Source organism: Aethalodelphis obliquidens, unplaced genomic scaffold (genome assembly GCF_003676395.1).
Source record: "Aethalodelphis obliquidens isolate GAN/ISIS:26980383/991018 unplaced genomic scaffold, ASM367639v1 scaffold17, whole genome shotgun sequence".
NCBI classification, from domain to species: Eukaryota; Metazoa; Chordata; class Mammalia; order Artiodactyla; family Delphinidae; genus Aethalodelphis; species Aethalodelphis obliquidens.
Window position 1 is genome coordinate 7,223,935 of NW_020837961.1, and position 27,215 is coordinate 7,251,149.

At 41.4% G+C, this 27,215-nt stretch overlaps 1 protein-coding gene across 1 annotated transcript in view; it reads left to right on the forward strand.

Moving 5' to 3' along the window:
• Positions 1–591: 591 nt before the first annotated feature.
• The window catches only part of LOC113625975 (putative E3 ubiquitin-protein ligase HERC6), a 44,298-nt gene continuing 17,674 nt past the window's right edge, over positions 592–27,215 (forward strand). Inside the window, 14 exon segments of the mRNA XM_027116949.1 lie at positions 592–1,059; positions 2,454–2,529; positions 3,224–3,319; positions 3,322–3,382; positions 5,167–5,243; positions 11,216–11,313; positions 14,458–14,566; positions 14,793–14,808; positions 15,296–15,354; positions 18,126–18,167; positions 18,170–18,204; positions 21,303–21,492; positions 25,317–25,419; positions 25,421–25,469. Of these exon segments, the coding sequence (XP_026972750.1) occupies positions 592–1,059; positions 2,454–2,529; positions 3,224–3,319; positions 3,322–3,382; positions 5,167–5,243; positions 11,216–11,313; positions 14,458–14,566; positions 14,793–14,808; positions 15,296–15,354; positions 18,126–18,167; positions 18,170–18,204; positions 21,303–21,492; positions 25,317–25,419; positions 25,421–25,469 (1,479 nt within the window).

A 27,215-nucleotide genomic window follows, 5' to 3' on the forward strand; every position in this document is an offset into this window, starting at 1 on the left:
ACTTCATCAGAGAAGTCTTCCCTGATATCTTACCAAAAAATGCTAGTTCCGGGCTTCCCTGGCGGCACAGTGGTTGAGAGTCCGCCTGCCGATGCAGGGGACACGGGTTCGTGCCCCGGTCTGGGAGGATCCCACATGCCGCGGAGCAGCTGGGCCCGTGAGCCATGGCCGCTGAGCCTGCGCGTCCGGAGCCTGTGCTCCGCAACGGGAGAGGCCACAACAGTGAGAGGCCCGCGTACCGCAAAAAAAAAAAAAAAAAATGCTAGTTCCTTCTGCCCTCGCCCTCCATTCCTTTACTGTTTTATTTTTCTTCACGTTGCCACTTGACATCATACAAAATATTTATTTATCTGTTTATAAATAGGAGAATGTAAGCACCATGAGGATTTTGTATTTCCAGTGCCAAAAACCGCCTAAAAAAGGGCTGGCACGCAGATGCTTTTATTAAGTACTCTAGGCATTATTCTAACACAATTTATTATCATTAGATTCGCTGTATTACTGTCCACATTTCACAGACGTGGTAGCCGAGGCACAGAATCGGGAAGTGACTTGCCCAGAGTCACAGCGCCCTCAAGTGGCTTAGCTAGGATGCACATTGAGGCGCTCTTCCTCCGGGGTCCCTCTGCTCCTCAACACTTGGCGCTCAGGTCCGACACCCGAAAGCCGTTCGCGGGGGGCGAGCTGGACGTCAGGGGGACGCCAGCGAGGGCGCGGCTCACTCAGCCTCCCGTTTCCTGGGAAGTCAGCGCGCACCCGTCCCTAGCCTTTGGGTGCCGCAGCTGGCAGAGCGCACAGATTCGGACAGGCGGCTGGGCGCGGGAGCGGCCCGTACTTCTGCTGGGTCGCGGGTCGCCGGAGACGGGAGAACCGAGCCCCGCGCAGCCTGAGCGCAACGCCTCCCGTTTCGTTTTCCCGAGGCGCCTCGGCTTTGTTTCGGTTTCCAGTTGTTCCGTCTTCAAAACGAAACTGAAAGTTGCGCTAAACTGCGCAGCGTTCCCTTGGACGGAGATGCCTTTTGGCACCAGTCCTTACCTCTGCGAATCTGTCTGGAACAGAGTGACCTTGCAAACGTGGTTTGTGGTTTGGACACCTGAAACTCCCTCAGAAATACCCTAGGGCGTCTTTTTTCTTCAGATTAAAAACATGTATAATAGCATTTTGCTATTATTGATTATTATATCAATAGAGACACAGGGAAAGAAATCGCTTATGATTCTAACACCCAAAGACAACTAATATTTTGATGCATTTTTTTTGGCCTTTTTTTCCTATTATACATTTAATCTTTATAAAATCATGTCATTATACAGTTTTATATATGCAGAATTTAACTCTAAATTGCGTTTTCGTCAAACATAATATCATGAACATATTGCCCTTTTATTATATATTTTTTAAAATAAATTTTAAATTGTTGTGTAACGTTCCAGGTTCTGACAGTACAATTCAGTTATTCTCTTGTGGAAGTTTGTTTTTATCTCATCAGGGCCTTTTATAAATAATAGTATGATTGACATTATTGTAAGTAAATATTTGACCAAATTTCTGATTACTTAAAATAAATTCCAAAAGATGTGTCTGGAGGAAAAACTTCTCCTCTCCCCTCTTAGTTCTTATACTGAGGGTCTGTGAACTAAACTGACAAAGACAGATTAACGAGAAAAAAACCTTACAACTTTATGAATATTTTATGTGCACAGGAGTTCACAGAAAAGTGAAACTCAAGAAGTGGTTAGCCTTAGGAGCTTATATGCCATTTAACAAAGAACAGGGGGTTTGGGTTTTGAGGGATGATCAGTTGTGGAGAAGTGTCTTTGAAATATATTAGGGAGGGGCTTCCCTGGTGGCACAGTGGTTGAGAGTCCACCTGCCAGTGCAGGGGACACGGGTTCGAGTCCTGGTCCAGGAAGATCCCACATGCCGCGGAGCAGCTAAGCCCGTGCGCCACAACTACTGAGCCCACGCACCTAGAGCCTATGCTCCGCAGCAAGAGAAGGCACGGCAATGAGAAGCCCGCGCACTGCAACGAAGAGTAGCCCCTGCTCGCCGCAACTAGAGAAAGCCCGTGTGCAGCAATGAAGACCCAACGCAGCCAAAAATAAAACAACTTAAAAAAAAAAGATAAAAGTAATGAACATCTTAAAAAAAAAAAAGAAGTATATGAGGGAAACTAATGGAAGATAAGTGTTACTTTACTAAGGGCTGTTTATGCAGACTCATCTCAGTGCCAGCTCTGGTGATAAGAGGCATTCTTTTCTTCCTGGTATGGAAGGGGGGGTGCACCTTCACAGGAGAAATTCATGCCAACTTCACAAATTTATGCTTTTAAGTTGATAAGGGGAAGGCAGAGAACTCTTTCTGCATCTGTTGATTCTCAGTTGCCTTCATCTCAAAGTCATCCTTAGGCCAAAGTGGCATATTTTGGGGTGGCATATTCTGATCCCCTTCAGGTGGAAATTAGGGAGAACGTGACACTTAAAGCCAAATTCTTCTCCAGGAAGAAGGTACCAGTTTCCACCTCCATGAGTATATGAATCTTTGGGAATTTTTTTATCGTTGCATAGTTTGCAAAGTAAATCATTGAAAAGGATAAGATCACAAGATTAAAAAAGAAAACTTAAGTGTTAAGAAAAACTTTACCAGTAATGACATGCTTAACTTCAAACCTCCGATAATTCAGAGACAAACGCTTTGGGAGAACAGCTTGGATTGTCTTGTAGGGAAATGTGCTCAGGTTTTCATCTGTGGGCACATCTGGCCCATTGGGAGGCATGTTACTGCACTCTTCACTGTGAGTGCCTCTGGCATCTGCCTCTCACACTCAGGCAGGCTCCTTGCCCTTAGCAAAGGATGCACTGTTCTCACTCTTCAGGGCTGGAAGGTCAGAGGAATGGAGGAGGGGTGATCCCACCTTCTCTCCTTTATCTGGCTGGGTTTTGACTCCACCCTCATAGAGAAATGTTAGGGCAGCAAGTCCTTACAGGTTCCCTCCTCCACATGCCCACCCTTTTAAATAGCAGCCGTATTCCCATAAGGACAGTGCCACACACTGAGCCTGTTTCCTTCACACCTTTAAGGTGGACCTTAGGCCTTGATTGAAAAGTCATTGGAAGAGATGGGAAATCCCAGTGACCCTTCCTTTTGAGGAAAAGTACTTTCTTAAACTTGGTATTATATGAACAATCTTATGGGAGGTTTGGTTTTGTTTTTGTTCCTAAAGAACGAATTCCGGCATTGGAGACTCTGTATGTTGGTCCGGTGAGCTGTGGAAAGGAGCATTCCCTGGCTGGCTGTCACAAAGGAAGGGTCTTCGCGTGGGATCTGGTTCTGAAGGACAGCTGGGAATTGGAGAATTTAAGAAAATACATTTTATGCCTAAGTACGTATTTTAATTCATTCATTTATTCATTCAGTATTTTTGAGTTTCATGTGACAGGCACCATGCAAGAGCACCATGCAAGGGTCCGAAGATGACTATAACAAACACAGTCCCTAACCTCACAGGTTACAGTGTAGTGAGGGAAGGAGGGGGGAAGAAGACAAGGTATAACACCAGTTGTTATTTAATTAGAGTCTATGAAAGAGCAGGGCAGCATGAAGTGAGAACCTGTGACCCTGTGATTTTAATCTTAGGTACTGGAAATAACTGTGGGACCCACTTGGACCTCCAGAGTTGGTGTAAAGATTATTTTAAAGCGAAAATCTTTGAGCTACAGAAAGTTCACAGAGAGACATCTTACCTGACTAAAACAGGTAAGATTTAGTTTTACCTGTTTTAGATACAGCTGCCATTAACCGTCCTTTGAGGGAGTTTCCTATGAATTCAGCCGTTGTAAAGACAAAGCGCCCGATCAGCATCAAAAACCCAATTGAACCTTCCATCCTCTCCCACTCAAGCCCTAAATAAATCCCTTTTGCTAAGTTAATATACGTACACCTCTACTCAGGCTATTGTACAAATTTTCCGTTACGGGAGCTCCTGTCTGTACATGTAGATAAACTTTGCCTTTTCTCCTGTTAATCTGTTTATACTCAGTTAATTTGCAGGTCCCCAATCATGGGACACAAGTTGGAAGAGGAAAGGTTTTCCTCCCAACATAACCTTTTGGCTTGTCATAAGCCACTGGATCCTAATATTTTCCTTAGTAAAATCGGGGTAAAAAATCACATCCTCACACACAGCTTCCTAGGCCAAATGATATGACAAGCAGTCTGAACTGTGTGTTCATGAATTACGTGCATTGGAAATTTTCAAAAACATGTTTTTTAATGCTAGGAAGTTACCTTTTGTTACTTTCTCTGCTCATTAAATTGTATAAGAGATTGCTGTAGGGGCTTCCCTGGTGGCGCAGTGGTTGGGAGTCCGCCTGCCGATGCAGGGGACACGGGTTCGTGCCCCGGTCCGGGAAGATCCCACATTCCGCGGAGCGGCTGGGCCCGTGAGCCATGGCCGCTGGGCCTGCGCGTCCAGAGCCTGTGCTCCGCAACGGGAGAGGCCACAACAGCGAGAGGCCCGCGTACCAAAAAAAAAAAAAAAAAAAAAAAAAAAGAGATTGCTGTGGCTTGGGGGAATGAGCACTGAACTTGGAATGAAAAGCCCAAGGTTTGAGTCTGTTCTACAACTGATACTAGTTCACCTCTTTGAGTTTTCCTAGGTTGAGCCGTGTGAAATTGCCGATAGTTATGTTTTTGATCCACAAAAGTGGCAGTTTAATAGGAATCAACCTAGTGGTATCTTTATCTCACAGGGTGAGATAGGTGTTGTAGGTGACAGTGCTCTATAAATTCTAAAGCCCTGGACTATATGTGTGTGAAGAAATTTAGTTTTCTTTTAGGCTGATAAGTATAGCATAAAAGTTAGTACATTATACAATGTGTGAAAAGCCCAATAATTCAAAAGCCCAATTCCTTTTTGAATTATATATTGTTCTGGATTCTGCCCTGCACCTTTGTACATGTTGATGACACGTTAAAATAGCTTGAAGGCTTTGGAATAAAAAGTTTGTTCGGGTTTTTCCATAAGATGTTATGGAAACCCCCGAACGAACTTTTTGGCCAACCCAATAGTACAGAAATACAAGAAAATAAGTTAAAATATCTGTAGTCCACTTGGTGACCCAATCTGAAGAAGGATTAATAGATTTTGTATCATTTTTATTATAGGAAGATAGAAACTCTGACTGGTATGAAAATTATACAAGTCTCCTGTGGATGCTACCACTCCCTGGCATTATCAGAAGGTAAAAAAAGTCTTCCTGGATCTCCTGTGTGTCATCAGGAAGTAATTTTTTGAATAAGAATGATACCTGTACCTCGAGTCTGTCATACAGAGTGAAGTAAGTCAGAAAGAGAAAAACAAATACCGTATGTTAACACACATATATATGTGGAATCTGAAAAAAAAAAAACAAAAAACGTTCTGAAGAACCTAGGGACAAGACGGGCATAAAGACGCAGATGTAGAGAATGGACTTGAGGACCGGGGAGGGGGAAGGGTAAGCTGGGACGAAGTGAGAGAGTGGCATGGACATATATACACTACCAAATGTAAAATAGATAGCTAGTGGGAAGCAGCCGCATAGCACAGGGAGATCAGCTCGGTGCTTTGCGACCACTTGGAGGGGTGGGATAGAGAGGATGGGAGGGAGACACAAGAGAGAGGAGAGGATATATGTATAGCTGATTCACTTTTTTATAAGGCAGAAACTAACACACCACTGTAAAGCAATTATACTCCAATAAAGATATTTTTTTAAAAAAGAATGATACCTGTTGAGTTTAATGCACTGGGGTTCATTTTAATGCATTTAAAGTTAAAAAGAAAACTTAGATGTAATAACTTACAGAAATCTGACATGTGTTGGCATTTCTCTGAGTAGCATCAGAAGAACTTGACTTTTTTTTTTTCCTTTTTTGCGGTACGCGGGCCTCTCACTTTTGTGGCCTCTCCCGTTGCGGAGCACAGGCTCCGGACGCGCAGGCTCAGCGGCCATGGCTCACGGTCCCAGCCACTCCACGGCATGTGGGATCCTCCCGGACCGGGGCACAAACCCGTGTCCCCTGCATCGGCAGGCGGACTCTCAACCACTGCGCCACCAGGGAAGCCCTATTGGTATTTTTTTTTTTTTAGACTTAATTGATCATATATTTTTATCATGCATCAGGCTTTTGGAAACATAAAAAGGAAAATGTGCACCAACCAAACTGGTAAAGCTTTTCCTAAAGCTTCTTTGCATTCTTTTTTTTAAAATATCTCTCTTAATTCTTTTTTTATACAGCAGGTTCTTATTAGTCATCCATTTTATACACATCAGTGTATACATGTCAATCCCAGTTTCCCAATTCATCACACCGCTACTCCCATCCCCTGCCGCTTTTGTCCCTTGGTGTCCATACGTTTGTTCTCTACATCTGTGTCTCTATTTCTGCCCTGCAAACCGGTTAATCTGTACCATTTTTCTAGGTTCCACATATATGCGTTAATATATGATATTTGTTTTTCTCTTTCTGACTTACTTCACTCTGTATGACAGTCTCTAGATCCATCCACGTCTCAACAAATGACCCAATTATGTTCCTTTTTATGGCTGAGTAATATTCCATTGTATATATGTACCACATCTTCTTTATCCATTCATCTGTCGATGGGCATTTAGGTTGCTTCTGTGACTTGGCTATTGTAAATAGTGCTGCAGTGAACATTGGGGTGCATGTGTCTTTTTGAATTATGGTTTTCTCTGGGTGTGTGCCCAGTAGTGGGATTACTGGATCATATGGTAATTCTATTTTTAGTTTTTTAAGGAACCTCCATACTGTTCTCCATAGTGGCTGGATCAATTTACATTCCCACCAACAGTGCAAGAGGGTTCCCTTTTCTCCACACCCTCTCCAGCATTTGTTGTTTGTACATTTTCTGATGGTGCCCATTCTAACTGGTGTTAGGTGATACCTCATGGTAGTTTTGACTTGCATTTCTCTAATAATTAGTGATGTTGAGCAGCTTTTCATGTGCTTCTTGGCCATCTGTATGTCTTCTTTGGAGAAATGTCTATTAGGTCTTCTGCCCATTTTTGGATTGAGTTGTTTGTTTTTTTAATATTGAGCTGCATGAGCTGTTTATATATTTTGGATTAATCTCTTGTCTGTTGATTTGTTTGCAAATATTTTCTCCCATTCTGAGGGTTGTCTTTTCGTCTTGTTTATGGTTTCCTTTGCTGTGCAAAAGCTTTTAAGTTTCATTAGGTCCCATTTGTTTATTTTTGTTTTTATTTCCATTACTCTAGGAGGTGGATCAAAAAAGATCTTGTGGTGATTTATGTCACAGAGTGTTCTTCCTATGGTTTCCTCTATAAGAGTTTTATAGTGTCCGGTCGTACATTTAGGTCTCTAATCCATTTTGAGTTTATTTTTGTGTACGGTGTTAGGGAGTGTTCTAATTTCATTCTTTTACATGTAGCTGTCCAGCACACTTATTGAAGAGACTGTCCTTTCTCCGTTGTATATCCGTGCCTCCTTTGTCATAGATTAGGTGACCATAGGTGCGTGGGTTTATCTCTGGGCTTTCTATCTTGTTCCATTGAGCTATGTTTCTGTTTTTGTGCCAGTACCATATTGTCTTGATTACTGTAGCTTTGTAGTATATTCTGAAGTCAGGGAGTCTGATTCCTCCAGCTCCGTTTTTTCCCCTCAAGACTGCTTTGGCAGTTGCTTCATTTGCAAATATTTTCTCCCATTCTGAGGGTTGTCTTTTGGTCTTGTTTATGGTTTCCTTTGCTGTGCAAAAGCTTTGAAGTTTCATTAGGTCCCATTTGTTTATTTTTGTTTTTATTTCCATTTCTCTAGGAGGTGGGTCAAAAAGGATCTTGCTGTGATTTATGTCATAGAGTGTTCTACCTATGTTTTCCTCTAAGAGTTTTATAGTGTCTGGCCTTACAATTAGGTCTTTAATCCATTTTGAGTTTATTTTTCTGTATGGTGTTAGGGAGTGTTCTAATTTCATACTTTTACATGTACCTGTCCAGTTTTCCCAGCACCGCTTTTCGAAGAGGCTGTCTTTTCTCCACTGTATATTCTTGCCTCCTTTATCAAAGGTAAGGTGACCATATGTGCATGGGTTTATCTCTGGGCTTCCTATCCTGTTCCATTGATCTGTATTTCTGTTTTTGTGCCAGTACCATACTGTCTTGATTACTGTAGCTTTGTAGTATAGTCTGAAGTCAGGGAGCCTGATTCCTCCAGCTCCATTTTCCTTTCTCAGGACTGCTTTGGATATTCAGGGTCTTTTGTGTTTCCATACAAATTGTGAAATTTTTTGTTCTACTTCTGTGAAAAATGCCATTGGTAGTTTGATAAGGATTGCATTGAATCTGTAGATTGCTTTGGGTAGTAGAGTCATTTTCACAACGTTGATTCTTCCAATCCAAGAACATGGTATATCTCTCCATCTGTTTGTATCATCTTTAATTTCTTTCATCAGTGTCTTATAGTTTTCTGCATACAGGTCTTTTGTCTCCCTAGGTAGGTTTATTCCTAGGTATTTTATTCTTTTTGTTGCAATGGTAAATGGGAGTGTTTCCTTAATTTCTCTTTCAGATTTCTCATCATTAGTGTATAGGAAGGCAAGAGATTTCTGTACATTAATTTTGTATCCTGCAGCTTTACCAAATTCATTGATTAGCTCTAATAGTTTTCTGGTGGCATCTTTAGGATTTTCTATGTATAGTGTCATGTCATCTGCAAACAGTTACAGTTTTACGTCTTCTTTTCCGATTTGGATTCCTTTTATTTCTTTTTCTTCTCTGATTGTCATGGCTAGGACTTCCAAAACTATGTTGAATAATAGTGGCAAGAGTGGACATCCTTGTCTTGTTCCTGATCTTAGAGGAAATGCTTTCAGCTTTTCACCATTGAGAATGATGCTTGCTGTGGGTTTGTCATATATGGTCTTTATTATGTTGAAGTAGGTTCCATCTATTCCCACGTTCTGAAGAGTTTTTATCATAAATGGGTCTTGAATTTTGTCAAAAGCCTTTTTTGCATCTATTGAGATGATCATATGGTTTTTTCTTCTTCAATTTGTTAATATGGTTTATCACATTGATTGATTTGCATATACTGAAGAATACATCCATCCCTGGGATAAATCCCACTTGATCATGGTGTATGATCCTTTTAATGTGTTGTTGGATTCTGTTTGCTAGTATTTTGTTGAGGATTTTTGCATCTATATTCATCAGTGATATTTTTCTGTAACTTTCTTTTTTTGTAGTATCTTTGTCTGGTTTTGGTATCAGGGTGATGGTGGCCTCAGAGAATGAGTTTGGGAGTGTTCCTTCCTCCGCAGTTTTTGGGAAGAGTTTGAGAAGGATGCGTGTTAGCTCTTCTCTAAATGTTTGATAGAATTCACCTGTCAAGCCATGTGGTCCTGGACTTTTGTTTGTTGGAAGATTTTTAATCACAGTTTCAATTTCATTACTTGTGATTGGTCTGTTCATATTTTCTGTTTCTTCCTGGTTCAGTCTTGGAAGGCTATACCTTTCTAAGAATTTGTCCATTTCTTCCATGTTGTCCATTTTATTGGCATAGAGTTCCTTGTACTAGTCTCTTAGGATGCTTTGTATTTCAGCAGTGTCTGTTGTAACTTCTCCTTTTTTATTTCTAATTTTATTAATTTGAGTCCTCTCCCTCTTTTTCTTGATGAGTCTGGCTGATGGTTTATACATTTTTTTATCTTCTCAAAGAATGAGCTTTTAGTTTTATTGATCTTTGCTATTGTTTTCTTTGTTGCTATTTCATTTATTTCTGCTCTGATCTTTATGATTTCTTTCCTTCTGCTAACTTTGGGTTTTGTTTGTTCTTCTTTCTCTAGTTCCTTTAGGTGTAAGGTTAGATTGTTTATTTGAGATGTTTCTTGTTTCTTTAGGTAGACTTGTATAGCTGTAAACTTCCCTCTTAGAACTGCTTTTGCTGCATCCCATAGGTTTTGGATCATCGTGTTTCATTGTCGTTTGTCTCTAGGTATTTTTTGATTTCCTCTTTGATTTCTTCAGTGATCTCTTGGTTATTTAGTAATGTATTGTTTAGCCTCCACGTGTTTGTGTTTTTTACGTTTTTTTCCCTGTAATTCATTTCTAATCTCTTAGCATTGGGGTCAGAAAAGATGCTTGATATGATTTCAATTTTCTTAAAGTTACTGAGGCTTGATTTGTGACCCAAGTTGTGATCTATCCTGGAGAATGTTCTGTGTGCACTTGAGAAGAAAGTGTAATCTGTTTTTTTTGGATGGAATGTCCCATAAATATCAATTAAATCTATCTGGTCTATTGTGTCATTTAAAGCTTCTGTTTCCTTATTTATTTTCATTTTGGATGATCTGTCCATTGGCATAAGTGAGGTGTTAAAGTCTTCCACTATTATTGTGTTACTATTTTCTCTTTTATAGCTGTTAGCAGTTGCCTTATGTATTGAGGTGCTCCTATGTTGTGTGCATATATATTTATAATTGTTATATCTTCTTCTTGGATTGATCCCTTGATGTTTATGTAGTGTACTTCCTTGTCTCTCGTAGCATTCTTTATTTTAAAGTCTATTTTGTCTGATATAAGTATTGCTACTCCAGCTTTCTTTTGATTTCCATTTGCATGGAATGTCTTTTTCCATCCCCTCACTTTCAGCCTGTATGTGTCCCTAGGTCTGCAGTAGGTCTCTTGTAGACAGCATATATATGGGTCTTGTTTTTGTATCCATTCAGCAAGCTTGTGTCTTTTGGTTGGAGCATTTAATCCATTCACGTTTAAGGTAATTATCGATATGTATGTTCCTAGTACCATTTTCTTAATTGTTTTGGGTTTGTTTTTGTAGGTCCTTCCCTTCTCTTGTGTTTCCCACTTAGAGAAGTTCTGTTGTTGTTTGGATGGGTGATATTAAGGTATGTTTGTATGCCAGTGAGAACGATCCAGTTCAGGAGGAGAAAGTGATGATGCATGAGAAAGAGGGAATGATTGTAGAGGTAATACTGTCCCAGAATAGGAGCCAGGAAGCAGGGCCAGGGGTCCAGTGTGGCACGTAGGGCTTTGGGCAGAAATTTTTATTCTGTTCAGATGAGGAACAGTGGAGGTGAGGGTAGGTTGCTTGTGGGAAGGTGATTAGTTCTTCCCTGATTGTTTCAGTTTTCTCAGTGATGCACAAGGCACGGTCCTTATTTGAAACTTAGTGAAGCAGAGGAAGATTGCTACAGGTTTAGGAATAAACGGAAAGTGTGCAATAGTGACTCAGAGTGAGACAGTGAACATCGTGGGAGATTACGAGACAGTATAGAGTGACCATTTGAAATCTGTGGTTGTAGGGCATAAGGTGAAATCAGTCGGCACAGTTGTTTGTTTTTCTCCATTGATGTTAAGCTGCTTGGATTCCTTTGGAGTAATTCAGATTGAAGGTTAACTACAGGTGGACTTTTGCTAGGTAAGTACAATAGGAAAGGGACAGAAGACTTGGAGGTATTTGCAAATGACTGATTACACTGCTGACCGTAGAACCTAAGCTGGGTAGGATAGATAATGAACAAACAATAGGGTTGATGGATTGGAGAGCCCAGTGGCCTCAAAGAATGTTGGAGTGGATTCCACTCTAAAGTGTCTTCGTCTCTTCGGGCTGCTATAACAAAATACCATAGATTGAGTGGTTTATAAACAGAAGTTTATTTCTCACAGTTTTGGAGGCTGGGAAGTCTGGGATTAAGATGACAGCGCATTTGGGAATTCCCTGGTGGTCCAGTGGTTAGGACTTGACACTTTCACTGCTGTGGCCCGGGGTTCGATCCCTGGTCTGGTCTGGGAACTAAGATCCCGCAAGCTGCACAGTGTGGCCAAAAAAAAAAAAAAAGATGATGGCAGATTTGATGTCTGGCGAGGGCCTGCTTCCTGGTTTACAGATGGCTGTCTTCTCACTGTATCCTCATGTGGCAGAAGGACCAGGGGTGAAAGAGCTCTCTGGGGTCTGTTATAAAGGGCACTAGTTCCATTCCTGAGGGCTCCACCCTCATGACCCAATCACTTTCCAAAGGCCCTACCTCCTAATACCATCACATTGGGGGTTAGGATTCCAATATATGAATTTGGGGGGAAAACACTCAGTCCGTAACGTTCTGCCACTGCCCCCCTCAAATTCATGTCCTTCTTGCATGCAGAATACATTCATTTCATCCCAACAGCCCCCAAGTCTTAACTCATTCCAGCATCAAAGAATGTTAGCCTGGGAGTTCCACTCTGAAGTCAGTGAATTAGAAGGATGGTGTATGATGATCAGAGAGGAGAATGTTTCTAATGGAAATTTAGAAGGTGGAACAATTTTTGTTTGTTTGTTTGGCTGTGTTGGGTCTTTGTTGCTGCATGTGGGCTTTCTCTACAGGGTTCTCACTGCGGTGGCTTCTCTCGTTGCGGAGCACGAGCTCTAGAGCGCAGGCTCAGTAGTTGTGTCGCACGGCCTTAGTCGCTCTGCGGCATGGGGGATCTTCCCGGACCAGGGTTCGAACCCGTGTCCCCTGCATTGGCAGGTGGATTTTTAACCACTGCACCACCAGGGAAGTCCCTGGAACAATGACTGGTGATTATAAAGTACAGAATATCACCTTTATCTAGGGCAATAGTTTTCAACTAGGAGTGGTTTTGCGCCCCTGGAAACACCTGGCAATGTCTGTGCTCAGCTGAGGTTGTCCTGAGGGAGGGGCATGTATGTCGGGGTGGCTGCTACTGGCATCAGGTGGGTAGAGGCCAGGGCTGCTGCTAAACATCCTGCAATGCACAAGACAGCCGCTCACAACAGAGAATTATCGGATGCGAAATGCCAGGCGGAGCAGTTTAGAAGCCCCGACCCAGGGCCTGGGTGGCTACAGTGGAGCAGAGGAAGAGAGTGGAGACAAGATAAAGAACTGAGAGATCAAGAGGGGCAATAAACTGGGTTCATGAAGGACGAAGTTGCCAAGAAGGACAGGAAGAATGATGACAGGCATGGATGTGCTGAGGAAGACAGGCAGCAAGGTGCTAAAGTTTCCAGTGATTGAAGGGTCGTGACTAGGACTTTGGCAGGTGATACAGTCTGTTGTTATGTGCTTCAGAGGAGCCGGGATTTTGAAGAAGAAAGTAGAAGAAATGGTCTGTAAATGCCAGTAGGGAGCGCCTCATCGTCCTAAGGTCCCTGGGATGGTGGAGGGAAAAAAGCTTCCTCATGGTTGAACTCCAGGGAACACCCAGGACTCAGATCAAGACAGTGGAAGGGAACTTTGGGAGTCACGGTAATACATCTTTTTCAAAAGGTCTTTAGCTAAGCATTAAACAAAAGTGATGCAGAATTCCCTGATTTACTATAAGTTAGTGGAAGCAGAGGTATATTACAGAGCAGAGCGCTAACGTCCTTGGAAAAATATATTAAAGACAGGTTTTTCTCTCCAGACAGTGATTTCTGACACCTCTGGTTGAGCCATTTGGTTTCAAATACTATGTAGAACGATGGTTCTCAAAACTGTGGTCGCCAAATCGGCAGCCTCAGCATCACCTGGGAATTTGCTAGATGCAGATTCTTGAGCTCCACGCCTGACCTGCTGAATCGGAAACTGTGGAGATGGGCCCAGCCGTCTAGGCTTTAACAAGATCACTAGGTGATTCTGTTATCAGTTTGAAAACCACTGATATAAAAGCAAAAACCTGTGGATGATTAAAGGGCAGAAAGAAACTAGTATTTACTGAGTACTTACTATAATCCAAAGGCTTTGTATACCTAATATCTTTTAATCTCATTTTTTAATTGTGGTAAAACCTTCACCGCTATCTACCTCTAAAACTGTTTTCATTACCCCAAGCAGAAACTCTTTTTTCTCCCCAAGCAGAAACTTTGAACCATTAAATAATAACTCCCCATTCCCCACTACCTGTAACCCCAGGTAACCTCTAATACCCTTTCTGTCTATGAATTAGCCTGTTTCATATAAGTGGAATTGTACAATATTTGTCCTTTTGTATCAGGCTTATTTCACTCCGCATAGCGTTTTCACAGTTCATCCATGTTGCAGCATGTGTCAGAACTTCCTTCCTTTTCATGGCCGAGTAATATTCCATTGTATGGATGTACCATATTCATCTGTTGATGCTGTTGCTGGACGTGGGTTGTTCCCATCTTTTTGGCTATTGTGGATAATGCTGCAATGAATATTGACATACAGTATCTGTTTGAGTCCCTGTCTTCAGTTCTTTTGTGTTATCTCATTTTTTAAATAACAAAGCTAAGGCTTGGACCAAGCAAAGTGGCCAAGGCTAGAAAATGGAAGAGCCAGGCCAGTCTGATGCTCTGGCTCCTCCCACAAAACCCCAGTGTCTGAGAGGATGGGGCCCCATCTCCCACCTGTGTTTTACTCACTACTTAATGTGTGTGTATTTTCCTGATCATTCTTTTCTTTCTTCCTAGAAGGATACTAGTTCCACCAGCATTTCCAGGAAAATCCTGCCAGAAATAAGCGGAATTAACCAGTCGCCGACAGAAAAATGGATGGCAGTGGCAAGAGGAAGTGTAGAGCGTGAAGTAAGTGACTGAGAGGTGGCTCTGTCTGACAAAGTAGAAACTGGGAATTTCCTGGCGGTCCAGGGGTTAGGCCTCTGCGCTTTCACTGCTGGGGGCCCAGGTTCGATCCCTGTTTGGGGAACTAAGACCCTGCAAGCCGTGTGGCACAGCCCCCAAAAAAAGGAGAAACCACTTTTATTTGGTTCTGAAGCCTTGGTCATTTTATCCTAGACATAAGAGAGAGGATTTGGCTTTGTCGTGAAGGCATTTGCATTTTAATCATCATTCTCTTCTACCATCTCTTAGTTTGAAGAAGTCATTTTATTCATTCATTCATCATTTCTTTAACAGAGGTATATTGAGGATGTACAATATGCCAGGCACTTTGATAGGTGAGGACGATGCAGGAGTGAATCAAAAATGCTTTCTGTGCCACAAAGCCTTCCCCAGGGCAGACTGTTTTTATAGCTTCATAGTTTATTCTCTGGAGCTCCAGAAGCTTCTGTTTTCAGAAGGATGCGTTTTATTTAAATCTAGATGACTTGATCAAATCAACTGTGAAGGGTTTTGGTGAGATTTAGCAGTCACGTGCACAAAGTATACCCAGAATTTGGAGGACTCTTAAGAGAGCAGTTATTTTCGTTAACAATGGTTCCGCGTCATCAGTTACATACAGTATTCGGTAAGATAAAAGGGACATGCTTATAGTATGTTGTGACTTAACCTTGTCTTATTATGTTTGCAGGGAAATTAGAGTGATATTTTCATCTCCTGCTTGTCTGACTGCAAGTTTTTAAAGAAAAGGTAACACTTACATGAGACTTAATTTTATTTAAAACACTGGGGGATATTTAAAATGAAATGTTTCGACTCAGTCATTTTAATATGTGCATTTTGTTATCTATGAACAAAAAAGAATCCAACATTGAAAACTCCATCGGTTGTTACAGAATTCTCCCATTTTTGTAAAGGAGTTTCCTATTGGACCACTGCAAGTTGTAATTTCTAATTTACCTTGTTCACTGCCTCTGCCCTGCCCTTCTCTGCTGTCTGATTGGCAGGAATGGTGTTTTTTTCAGAATCTTTGCATCTAGGAGCGATCAGTTCATTCGAACATTGCTTTTGTACTTAGAGGCCAGGCCTGTGCTCTGAAGCTCTTATTTTGAGATCAATAAGGAAAACAGATTCTATTTATTTTATCTTTAACTAGTCTTACTACCACAGAGGAGCATCTAACTTCTCTCCTACTTGGTTTGACACTTGGTCTGATTCAGTAGTTTAAACAAGTCCTCTCTTAAATCACTCAATGTTTGGTCTTCTGTTTCTTCACCTCCCTCTATGCGCTCCAATACTGTACCTGGGAACTACTGAAGGATAAAGTGAGGCATATTAAAAATTGTAAGTTTGTTTGAGCGAACATCAATTTGAATCACGCAGCACCAATTCAGAATTGCCTAAGAGTGCACCAGCGAGAGGAGCTCAGGGAGAGACATACAGAGAAGGTACAGAAACAAAGAAAGGAAGCTATTTGATTGTCTGTAACTCAAAGCCTACTGGGCTTTTTGTGATTGGCTGCCCTTAGCTTTTGATTCATAACTTTGAGGCATTTACAGGCTTAGATTTTGGGTTGCTTTTATAGGCCACCATGGCACTGGAGCCACTGCAGTGTAATGACCTCGTTGTTTAATTACTTTAGCAGTAACGTGGGAGGGGAGGGGGAATAGTAGCATAAAGGGGCCCTTAGGTTGCCCTCTGTCTTCTCCGGAGGCCGGTGCCCTGCAGGTCTGTCCGCAGCTGGTGTCACTCGTCTCTGTCCTCCTTCGCTAGGTCAGGTCCTGTCCCTCCCTTGTTGACTTGGCCTCAGAAGATAGCTGTACACATCCGCCGCTAGGCGGTACTCACTATTCGCTTAACCCCTGTTGCAGGTACTTCTTGCCTCTAAGTAACCTGCCCTCCCTTTCCCCCCGCCCCCCGCCATTGTCCCTTTGGTTCTTAACCCAGCTGCATTCCCAGCCATTCCTCAGGGAGACTGGAGGAACTGTTGGGTCCAACAGCTTCACCTGGGAACCAGAGAAGCCCAGGGAAGATGAGTGTCATGCCTGCCCACCGCAGCTCACGAGGCGGTTATCATTCTAGAGTCCCCAGAGGCATCCCTATTCATCTCTACACATCCCGGCCAAAGGCAGGAGATGAGAAATCAAGACACTGCTTCCCTCTGCCGGCTTTCTCTCCCATTTGCCATCCTCTTCTTGCCATCCTTCTAGCCTAGAAAGGAGGGGGCTCTACCATGTAATGTATCCTGTTTCTTCCCCACTGTAGCCTCAAGCTAATTCTCATTACCTAGAGGAGAATCTTTTCTACACTAAGAAAATTATCTTTCTAAAGTGTCTCCATGTCCCCTTCCCAGGAGTGATAAACCTGAAGGTTTGATCTTAAGACGCCAAAGGCTGCAAAGGAGAATTTATTTTACAGGGAAATTTACAGTACTCTGTTTTGGTACTTGCATAAATGTTTTAGGCCTAGTATTACAATTGATTGGTTAATCTAGCAAGCATGAAATATTTAATAGTACATTATAAAGACAAATCGTCCTACAGAGTGCAAGCTCCTCAAATATTACCAACACAACCCAGGGAAACGCCACACCTAGGCAAAGAAAGCCTTGGTAGTATTTCTGAGGAGAATGGCCAGGTCTGAATTTTTTTAAATCAACAGTTTGGATTAAGGCAGGTCTTTCAGTGTAGGAGGGGAGGATTGGGGACTTCATCAGGATTGAGGAAAGATACTACAATCCAGGACGGTTGGAAACAGCAAGGAAAGGATGATTTTTTTTTTTTTTTTTTTTGCGGTACGCGGGCCTCTCACTGTTGTGGCCTCTCCCGGTGCGGAGCACAGGCTCCGGATGCACAGGCTCAGCGGCCATGGCTCACGGGCCCAGCCGCTCCGTGGCATGTGGGATCTTCCCGGACCGGGGCACGAACCCGTGTCCCCTGCATCAGCAGGCGGACTCTCAACCACTGCGCCACCAGGGAAGCCCAAGGCAAGGATTTTGAGACAAGAGATGCGAAGAATTTGAGGGCTTAAACTGTTGATTGCTTTCCCTGGTAGAGTTAATGGGTCTTTTCAGGAAGTTCCTAAAATGAACAATCAAGCCATTTGCTTGGGCAAGGGTGTCTTGGAATAGTAAAGTCATGCTAATGGAACAGTGGAATCCCAAAGTAATATAAATATAGATGGTAAGATAGGTGGGGTTAGGGAGTTTCAGTTCTCAGTGCGCAGGCTGAGTGTGAGGGTAAATGGTTTCAGCACTCAGACGCAGCATGTAAATTTTTGCTATTCTTGCAGCCCAAACTTGAGATAATAAATTGTTACCTATTCTCTATTAGGAGAACATAGATTTTATAACTTTTTTTTGTGCCAAGTAAATTGATTATTTTGAAAGAATGCAAGCTTTAAGAAAAAAGATAATATATGATATGTAGTAAAATAAAATTATACCTAATGGTATATGAAGTTAGGAATATTCCTTTACATCTGTTTATGTGTTTTTTTTTGCATTTCTTGCATCCAAAGAGAATCTGGAGAAACTATTTCCATTGATGTGGACTTAGAAGTGGCGAGAAGTTAACAAAAAAAGAATGGATTTCTTCTTTGGTAATAACCAATATTCACTTGAGAAATAGATCAATAGAATTTCTTTACAGGAACCGATATGATTACAGTTTACTTTTGTTAGGAGTTGAGTGAGATGGAAGTGTGATAGGGGAGGGGCTAGTGTTTATTATGAGGTTACTATATGCCAGACACTGTATTAGGCGCTGTGCATGCTTAAATGTACAGTAGATACAGTGTTTTTATTTTCAATATGAGAAAAACAGTGCTTGAGAGGCATAACTTATGAAAAGAGTACTAGTTTGGGATTCATATGTTTTGGGACCTACCGATTAAGAATAGACAGATTAACAGAAAAGAGAAGTTCTACTTGTGAAGAGCAGCTAGGAATGAGGGTTTATATACCAACTTTAGGGAAGGGGGAGAAATAAATGAAACAATTTCCATTGGGAGACAGATGGGCATTTAGGGGGACACATGGAAGATAGGATAGCTTGTGATAAGGTTTGTTTCTGCAATTTCTCATCCAAGTGCAAGTGCGGGGTCTTTTTCCTGGCAGTGAAGCTCGCTCGCCTGCCCACCCAGGAGAGGATTTATAGCTGCTTCACCCTTCGAAGCCTCTGCCTTTAGTTAGATGAGAAAAGCTCTGAAGGCTTCTTTCCACAACAGCTGAATCTCTGACGTCTTCAGTTGAAAATCATCTTTATACCGTTTGGGGTCCCTACATTTGGAAGGGAAAGGAGGAGAGTGTTCCTTAATATGCAGTAGAAACTTTTAATTTATTTACTTTTTAAAATATTTATTTATATTTTATTTGGCTGCGTCGGGTCTTAGTTGCGGCATGTGGGATCCAGTTCCCTGAACAGGCATCAAACCTGGGCCCCCTGCATTGGGAGCGCTTAGTCTTACCCACGGGACCACCAAGGAAGTCCCTATTTTTATTTTCAAGATGAAAAAATAAGAATAGTGTAGGTGATCAGGTATATTTTTAAAATAAATATTTAGGTTATGTGGGAGATCACTTGGGGTGCTATTCCCGGTGTGAGTTCTAAGAAACATTAGTTTCGCAGAATGCTCTATGAAGAGGGGTTCTTAGTGAAGCAGCTGTAGGAACACCGCATACTATTATGGAGTCGCGATGCACGTAAGTAAATCAGAGACTCTATGATGTCATATACTGAAAGAAATCTAGCTTTTTTGACCCTATTTTTCTCAAAGTTATTTGACTTTGTGACACTGTTTTCCCATGTACACCTACTAGCATTCCGCAGAAGTCATGTTCTTCTGGATATATGAAAAAACAAATTGCAAGAACATCAGTGTAATACTAGTATACAGCACTTCACAGTTTATCGTTGCATGTATCATCTAACAATGCTTAGGACATGTGGAGGCAGATACTCACAGTTAAGAGTATCTAAGGTCTGTTAGAGAGAATACATAAGCTGTTGGTTCAGAAACCACCCCCTGTGCTCAGAGGACAAGGAAGGACTGAAGAAAGAGGCAGCCCCTCCAGATTGGAAGGTAGCAGGTTTAATAAGCAAGGGAACTTACAAGGCTTGTCTTGGGTGGCCGCAAGGTGAGTAGATCTGCACCCGCCCACCCGAATCCTGAAGTTCATATAGAGGCATTAACTGCTGGGTTCAGTCACGTATACTGTCCACATAGTCTCGGCAACACCTTACTCTCTCAAGGCTGCATCCTTGGAACAGCTCCCACTATGGGAACAGTGGGCAGAGCATGCATTCCAAACAGACGGGAGTGGGTGAGGACCATGTGATAGCCCAGGCATCCTCTTGATTACCTCCTCCAGACATAAGCTTCTCCAGACAACTTCCAAATCTCAATGGCCGATTCACACAGTGAAGATTTTTTTTTTTTTCTCACACCAAAGCCCAAAGAGGGTTGCTATAGGAGGCACCTGTAGGGAAGGAAAAAAATACTTTTCCTCTCCTTACCTTAGTTTCATTGGCTGGGGCCTCACAGATTACACTGAGAAAAGACAGATGAACAAGAGAAAAACAGGTTTATTAACATGTGCATCCCACTTATACATGGAAATACTCAGTGATGAGTAACTTTAAGGACTGGTTAGAACTTGGGCTTCTAAAGCATCTTAGTGAAGAAGAGTAATTTTGTAGAGAAGCGAGAAGACAAAAGATACGGACTTTGAGCTTCTGGGTTGGCAAATGGTGGGAAGGAAAATATACGAAGAAAGCAATGGTGGCTAAGGGCTAGTTAGTGAGGTTTGCGGTGTGGAGCCTTCCTCAGCGCCAGCTCATCTCTGCTAGTCAGGTTGTTATCCCCTTCCTGGGACAGGAAGCTGGGGCAGGAGGGCACCTTCACAAGGGGAATTTATGTTCTGTTTTCAGGTAGATGGGAGAGGCCAGAGAGCTCATTCCACGTCTGCTTTTTCTCACTTGCCTTCAGCTTAAAATAACCCTCGTGTTGGAGTGGCATATCTGGGGGTGGCAAATTCTACTACCCTTCCCCCCCTGCCCAGGTTCATTCCGGGGTGACTCAGTCTCCTTTCTGTCATTCTAGGCCCCAGGGCCACGAAATTCTCCAGCAGGTCTTCTGTGTTGGTTGGCAGATGGGGAAAGAGGGTATGAAAGGTCACATGGGGGGCTTTAGGGGCCAAGCCTGGAAGTGTCACACATCGCCTTCCCTCACATTCTGTTAGCTAGAACCCGGTCGCATGGGCCCACCTAACTGCAGGGGAGGCTGGGCAATGCCATCTGCCCGCGAGCCCCGGAGGAAGATGACATAGGGTTGGCAAGGTGAACGTATGGCATTTTCTCTGCCACGGTAGAATTTTAGGTCAGAGAGATCTAGATATGGATCCCTTCTGATTGAGCAACCGTTCGTTATGATTCATTCAGTAGGTCCCGGCGTGTGATTTCACTTTATTTCTTTCATTCACCCCAATATAAAATAGGGTGGATGGTTCTCACATACTACTTCAGGGGCATTTGGGAAACAAGGAGTGATGGAGTTTGAATAGTAGGTTTCGGGAAAACTAAATGATTATTCCATTTGGAACATAGTGGACATGACACCTCTGGTCCCATAGCTTCTTTCTTGCAATACTCTGTGTCTAATATATCCTGGGCCTCTCCCTGATCCTGTTTCAACCACAGATAACAACACGTCTCAGGGATCCTCTGCTCAACACTCTTCCATATTGTTCTCCACACCAAGAAACTTTATCGGTCTTCCTTCTGCTCCCAGAGTGTCCTGTCATGCATGGTCCTAAGAACTGGATGACTCTGGTGGTCCCGTTTGCAGAGGCTGTTCATAACATGACTGGCCAATCTTCACAAGTCCTGAGTAAGTGTGATTACCTTTATGTCACTTTATCCGTATTCTCAATAGAGAGTCACTGTCTAAAGTAGAAGTTGTAGCAAAGTTTAGATAGACTGCAAAATACTACACAAATGTTTGAATATGTGGTATGTGCATTATTGAAAAGATTAACCTAAAGCTATCGTCAAATCCAAGTTTGTGTGCCTGACGCACAGTGAGGCCAAACAAACCGAAGCACTGGAGTTTGGGGCAGAGGAAGGTTTATTTCAAGTGCCAAACAAGGAGAACGGGCAGTTTATGCTCAGAAGACCTGAACTCCCTGATGGGTCTCAGGGAAGAGTTTCTAAAGGCAAATTTTCAGGGAGGGCTGCAGAGGGTGTGACTTTCTTCTGACTGGTTGGTGGTGAGGTAACAGGATGGTGCTCTGGGAATCTCAGTCATCAGCTTTCTGGTTGTAACCAGTCTGGGGTTCCAGTGCTTATGGTCAGCCTGAAGTTACCATCCTCCACCTGGGGTGGGGTCTTAGTTCCTGTAGAAGCACTCAGAGATATGTGTCAGACTGTCTTGTATATCCCTCGAGGAGGAACCAGGACCCTGCCCCATCTCTGCACTATTGTTTCCGGACTGGCTTTCCTTCCTTTCTGCATTCTCTCACTTCCTAATTAGTAACAGTGTGAATCTGCCCTTTGGAACCCAGGGAAGGTCTCGGAGGTTGAAGCCTTTTTCCTACAATCAAGAAACAGGAGGCACGGGAAAGCCTTTTGTGCCTGGGAGCGCCCCACAGGGTCCTGCTCGGTTTCAAAGCTGTTATGATCACTACTCTATCATCACAAAGCATGTGTAAATCTTAGACTTGGTCATGGCCTTGACATCAGAATTTAATAACCATAGAGTATCCAGTCAAGATAAATCCATACTTTAAAACTTTATGTTGTTTTAAAACTTTAGACATTTTGACCAGAGGTGAGGAAAAAAATGTTTAACTTTGTGTTCTTGTTTTTTATTTTATTCAATGCCATGGGTTATCCTTTTACAACTTTGAGCTAATGTTCAAGGTCCAAAGCTTAAAAGGTGTGAAGGTGAAATGTATGGTGAATCATAAGCTACCTAGTTCCCCTCCCAGAAAGCAGTTACAGAGTAGAGTTTCTTGTGTAGCCTTTGAAAGATATTCTCTCTATATAAAAACACATAGAAATAATAATTCTTTTTAAAAATGGTAGCATACATTCTTTGGCAACTTGCTTTTTTCACTAAACCGTATATCTTGGAGATCATTATGTTACAGGACCTATACGACTGCCTCATTCCATTTAATGGTTGAGTAGTATTCGATTGGGAGGATATACATAAATTTTTGCTATTATAACAGTTCTAACATGCATTTCTTTGTACGTACATAAATTTACACGGGCAGGGAAATGTCCAGAAAGCAGAATTACTGGGTCAAATTGTATGTGCATTTTAAATCTTGAGAGATTTTGCCAAATGACCCTCCACAGAAGTCAGGGCCACCATGTTGTCCAGCTTTAAGTGGTTACCATTCACATTGTCACCCTTGGAATTGGGCAACATAGCTCTGACAGAAGATGTACCAGTTTACACTTAATCAATAAATATGAGAGCATCAGCCCACACACTTCTCCACAGTGTGAACCAAACTTTGGTCTATACCGTTCTGAAAAGAAGAATCTCTTTTTTTGGGGGGGGGGCAGGCCACGCCCCTTTTGGGATCCTAGTTCCCCGACCAGGGATCAAACCTGGGCCCCCTGCAGTGGAAGCGTGGAGTCCTAATCACTGGACAGCCAGGGAATTCCCAAGAATCTCTCTCTCTTTTTTTTTTTTTTTTTTAAATTTATTTTCTTTTGCTGCATTGTGTCTTCATTGCTGCCTGTGGGCTTTCTCTAGTTGCGGCGAGCAGGGGCTACTCTTTGTTGCGGTGCACAGGCTTCTCATTGCAGTGGCTTCTCTTGTTGTGGAGCACAGGCCCTAGGCGTGTGGGCTTCAGTAGCTGTGGCACGCAGGCTCAGTAGTTGTGGCTCATGGGCTCTAGAGCACAGGCTCAGTAGTTGTGGCACACGGGCTTAGTTGCTCCGCAGCATATGGGATCTTCCCAGACCAGGGATCAAACCTGTGTCCCTTCCATTAGCAGGTGGATTCTTAACCACTGCGCCACCAGGGAAGTCCCCAAGAATCTCTTAATTTGAATTTGAATTTTCTCATTATGAATGAAGTTGTGCTGGTTTTCCTATATTCAGTTCCGTTTGTACATCATATTCTAGAAACTATCAGTTCTCCCTCTTACCTAGTTTTCCATTTGTTGTTAGTATCTTTCTTTTTTATTTAGAAGCTTTTAAACTACTAAGACAATTCTTTTTTTTTCTTTGCCACATCTTCCCATATCACTTATTTATTTTATTTTTTTAAATTAATTTTTATTGGAGTATAGTTGCTTTACAATGTTGTGTTAGTTTCTGCTATACAGAAAAATGAATCAGCTATACATATACGACAATTCTTTATCCATAGTATGAGTTGCAATTTTTTTCTTTAGGTTACTAAAATTTTTTTATTTTGTTGTATTTTTGCAATGCATAATTATTTTTAAACATTTTTATGCAGCCTACTATATTAACATTTTCTTTTATGGTTTCTGAATTTGGGTCATACCTCAAAAAGTTTACCTCATGATGAAATTTAAAGATTTCCCATGCTCCTATTAGAATTTTTATTGTTTCATTTTTTAAGTTGATTTTTATTGGAGTATAGCTGATTTATAATGTTGTGTTAGTTTCTGCTGTACAGCAAAGTGAATCAGTCATATATATATACATATATCCACTCTTTTTTAGATTCTTTTCCAATACAGGTCATTCAGAGTACTGAGTACAGTTCCCTGTGCTATCCAGTAGGTCCTTATTAGTTATCTATTTTATATATAGTAGTGTGTATAAGTCAATCCCAATCTCCCAATTTATCCCTCCTCCACATTGTTTCATTTTTATGTTTAAATCTTTGAACTATATGGAGTTTATCTTGATTAAACTTCATTTTTCTCAGATCACTTTCCAGTTGTCACACATTTATTAAATGATCTGTTTCATTCCCCACTCATATGCAATGCCACCTTCATCATATACTAAAGTCTCATGTGTATTTGGGTCCATTTGTGAAGTCTCTGCTAAATTAATCTGCCGTTCATGCATCTGGGTCATACTATTTTAGTTACATTAGTTTGAAAATATATTTTAACACTTGATATGTTTGTTTTTGAGAATTGTCTTTTAAAGGTACAAAAATTCAGTTTGTAACCTCAGTGATATTAAAATATTGTTGCTGAGCTAATTTAAAAATATATCCATCTATACAAGGTGCTCATACAGTCTGAAAACATAGATAATATTATCTTATTTTTTACAGATTAAAAATGTCCTTGATGACATTATATGTCTTGAGTGTATGTGTGTGTGTGTGTGTGTATGTGTGTGCGTTTGTATTTGTTTATTCACCTATGTATGTTTTCAGACTTTATAGATACACTATGGAAGTTTCAGTTTGAAAATCATGAAGTCAATCAAGTAATCAAGCATAAATATGAACTATCAACAAATTTTTTCAGAAACCTGGATTTGAGCTTTTAATTCCAAAGATACTTAATCAGGGAAAAAAAATTTTTCTCCAGATCTGTGAGTAATAAATGTTGTCCAGGATGTTATCCTTCTCAAAGATATTTTATGGGTTATGCCATCAGAAATGGAAAATATGATCTATTTTTTACATTAAAGAACTTAGAAGCTGAGGGAGTTTTTTGGGGGGTGCATATTTATCATGGCTGATTTTACACCCCTCAGAGCAGTGTTGGGCATCTTTGCAAGCATCCTCTCTCAACACGCTGGTCCAGATGCTTAAAACTGCCATCGCCTCTCACCTGTTTTGTTGAACTGAAACCATTCAGTCACCACAATGTTAAAGCTCTTCTAGAAGTGATGAAAGAAGTGTATAAGGTAAGGGTTCATTTAAAGGAATGTATATGCCATTTAACTAAATCAAGATCCCTTAGTTGTTTGTCATTTGGAGGCTTGTTTTGTTTTATTTTGCACATCAAGAACGAAAATATTTTATTTAGCCCTTAATAATTCAGAATTTTGCTTGTTTTGCTAACTGGATAAACTGGTGGAATATGTTACATATTATATATAATATATTAGAGGCACAAATACTCAGATAGGAGAATGATTCAGCATTTTCATAATAGAACATAATCCAGAAGTAATCTAAAGCTACTAATAAACCTGATGGTTATTGGAGGATAGGGAGGAGCCAGAGCATTTTAAATAAAATAATTAAATTGATATTGTTCAGTTGAAAAACAATTAGCTAAAGTAAGATGCTTTTAGAAATATAAATTGCTCAATTGGCAATCAAAGCAAATTTCACCACAAAATATCAATCTCAATAGGAGAAAATATTACGTACAAAAGTTAGTGCTGGGACTTCCCTGGTGGCTCAGTGGTTTAGAATCCGCCTGCCAATGCAGGGGACACGGGTTTGATCCCTGATCCAGGAAGATCCCACATGCCATGGAGCAACTAAGCCCGTGCGCCACAACTACTGAGCCTGGGCTCTAGAGCCCGCGAGCCACAACTACTGAGCCCACGTGCCACAACTACTGAAGCCCACGTGCCTAGAGCCTGTGCTCCACAACAAGAGGCACCGCCTCAATGAGAAGCCCATGCACCGCAACGAAGAGTAGCCCCTGCTCACCGCAACTAGAGAAAAGCCCGTGTGCAGCAATGAAGACCCAACACGGCCCTAAATAAATAAATAAATAAATACATTTATTTTTTAAAAAAGTTAGTGCTTTTCAGAAGTAATAATGCACTGATATTTCTAAAGTAGTGTATTTCTTCCCATCTTTACTGAGATATAACTGATGTAGAACACTGTGTAAGATTAAGGTGTACAATGTGTTGATTTGATACACTTATGTATTATAAAATGCTTAGACATTACAAAATGATTACCACCATAGCTTTAGTTAGTATCTCCATCACCTCATATCGTTACCATTTTTTACTGTGGTGAGAACACTTAAGATCTACTCTCTTAGCAACTTTCAACTATATAGTACAGTATTGTTAACTACAATATAATCACCATGCTGTACATTAGATCCACAGAACTTATTCATCTTATAACTGGAAGTTTGTACCCTTTGACCAACATTTCTCCATTTTCCCCACCCCGCCCCCAACTCTGGAAACTACCAATCTACTCTGTTTCTATGAGTTTAACTTTTTTAGAATCCATGTATAAGTGATAACCTACTGTATTTGTCTTTCTCTGTTTGACTTATTTCACTTAGCATAATGTCCTCACGTTCCGTCCATGTTGTTGCAAATGGCAGGATTTCCTTGTTTCTCATGGCTGAATAATATTCCAGTGTGTGTGTGTACACCATATCTTCTTTATCCATTCATCTGTCCATGGACACTTAGGTTGTTTCCCTGTCTTGGCTATTCTAAATAATGCTGCAATGAACATGGGCTGTAGATATCTCTTTGAGATTGTGATTTCATTTCCTTTGGATATATACTCAGAAGTGGGATTGCTGGATCATATGGTAGTTCTAGTTTTAATTTTTTAAGGACGCTCCATACTGTTTTCCATAGTGGCTGCACCAATTTACATTCCCACTAACAGTGCACAAAGGTTCCCTTTTCTCCACATCCTCACCAGCACTTATCTTT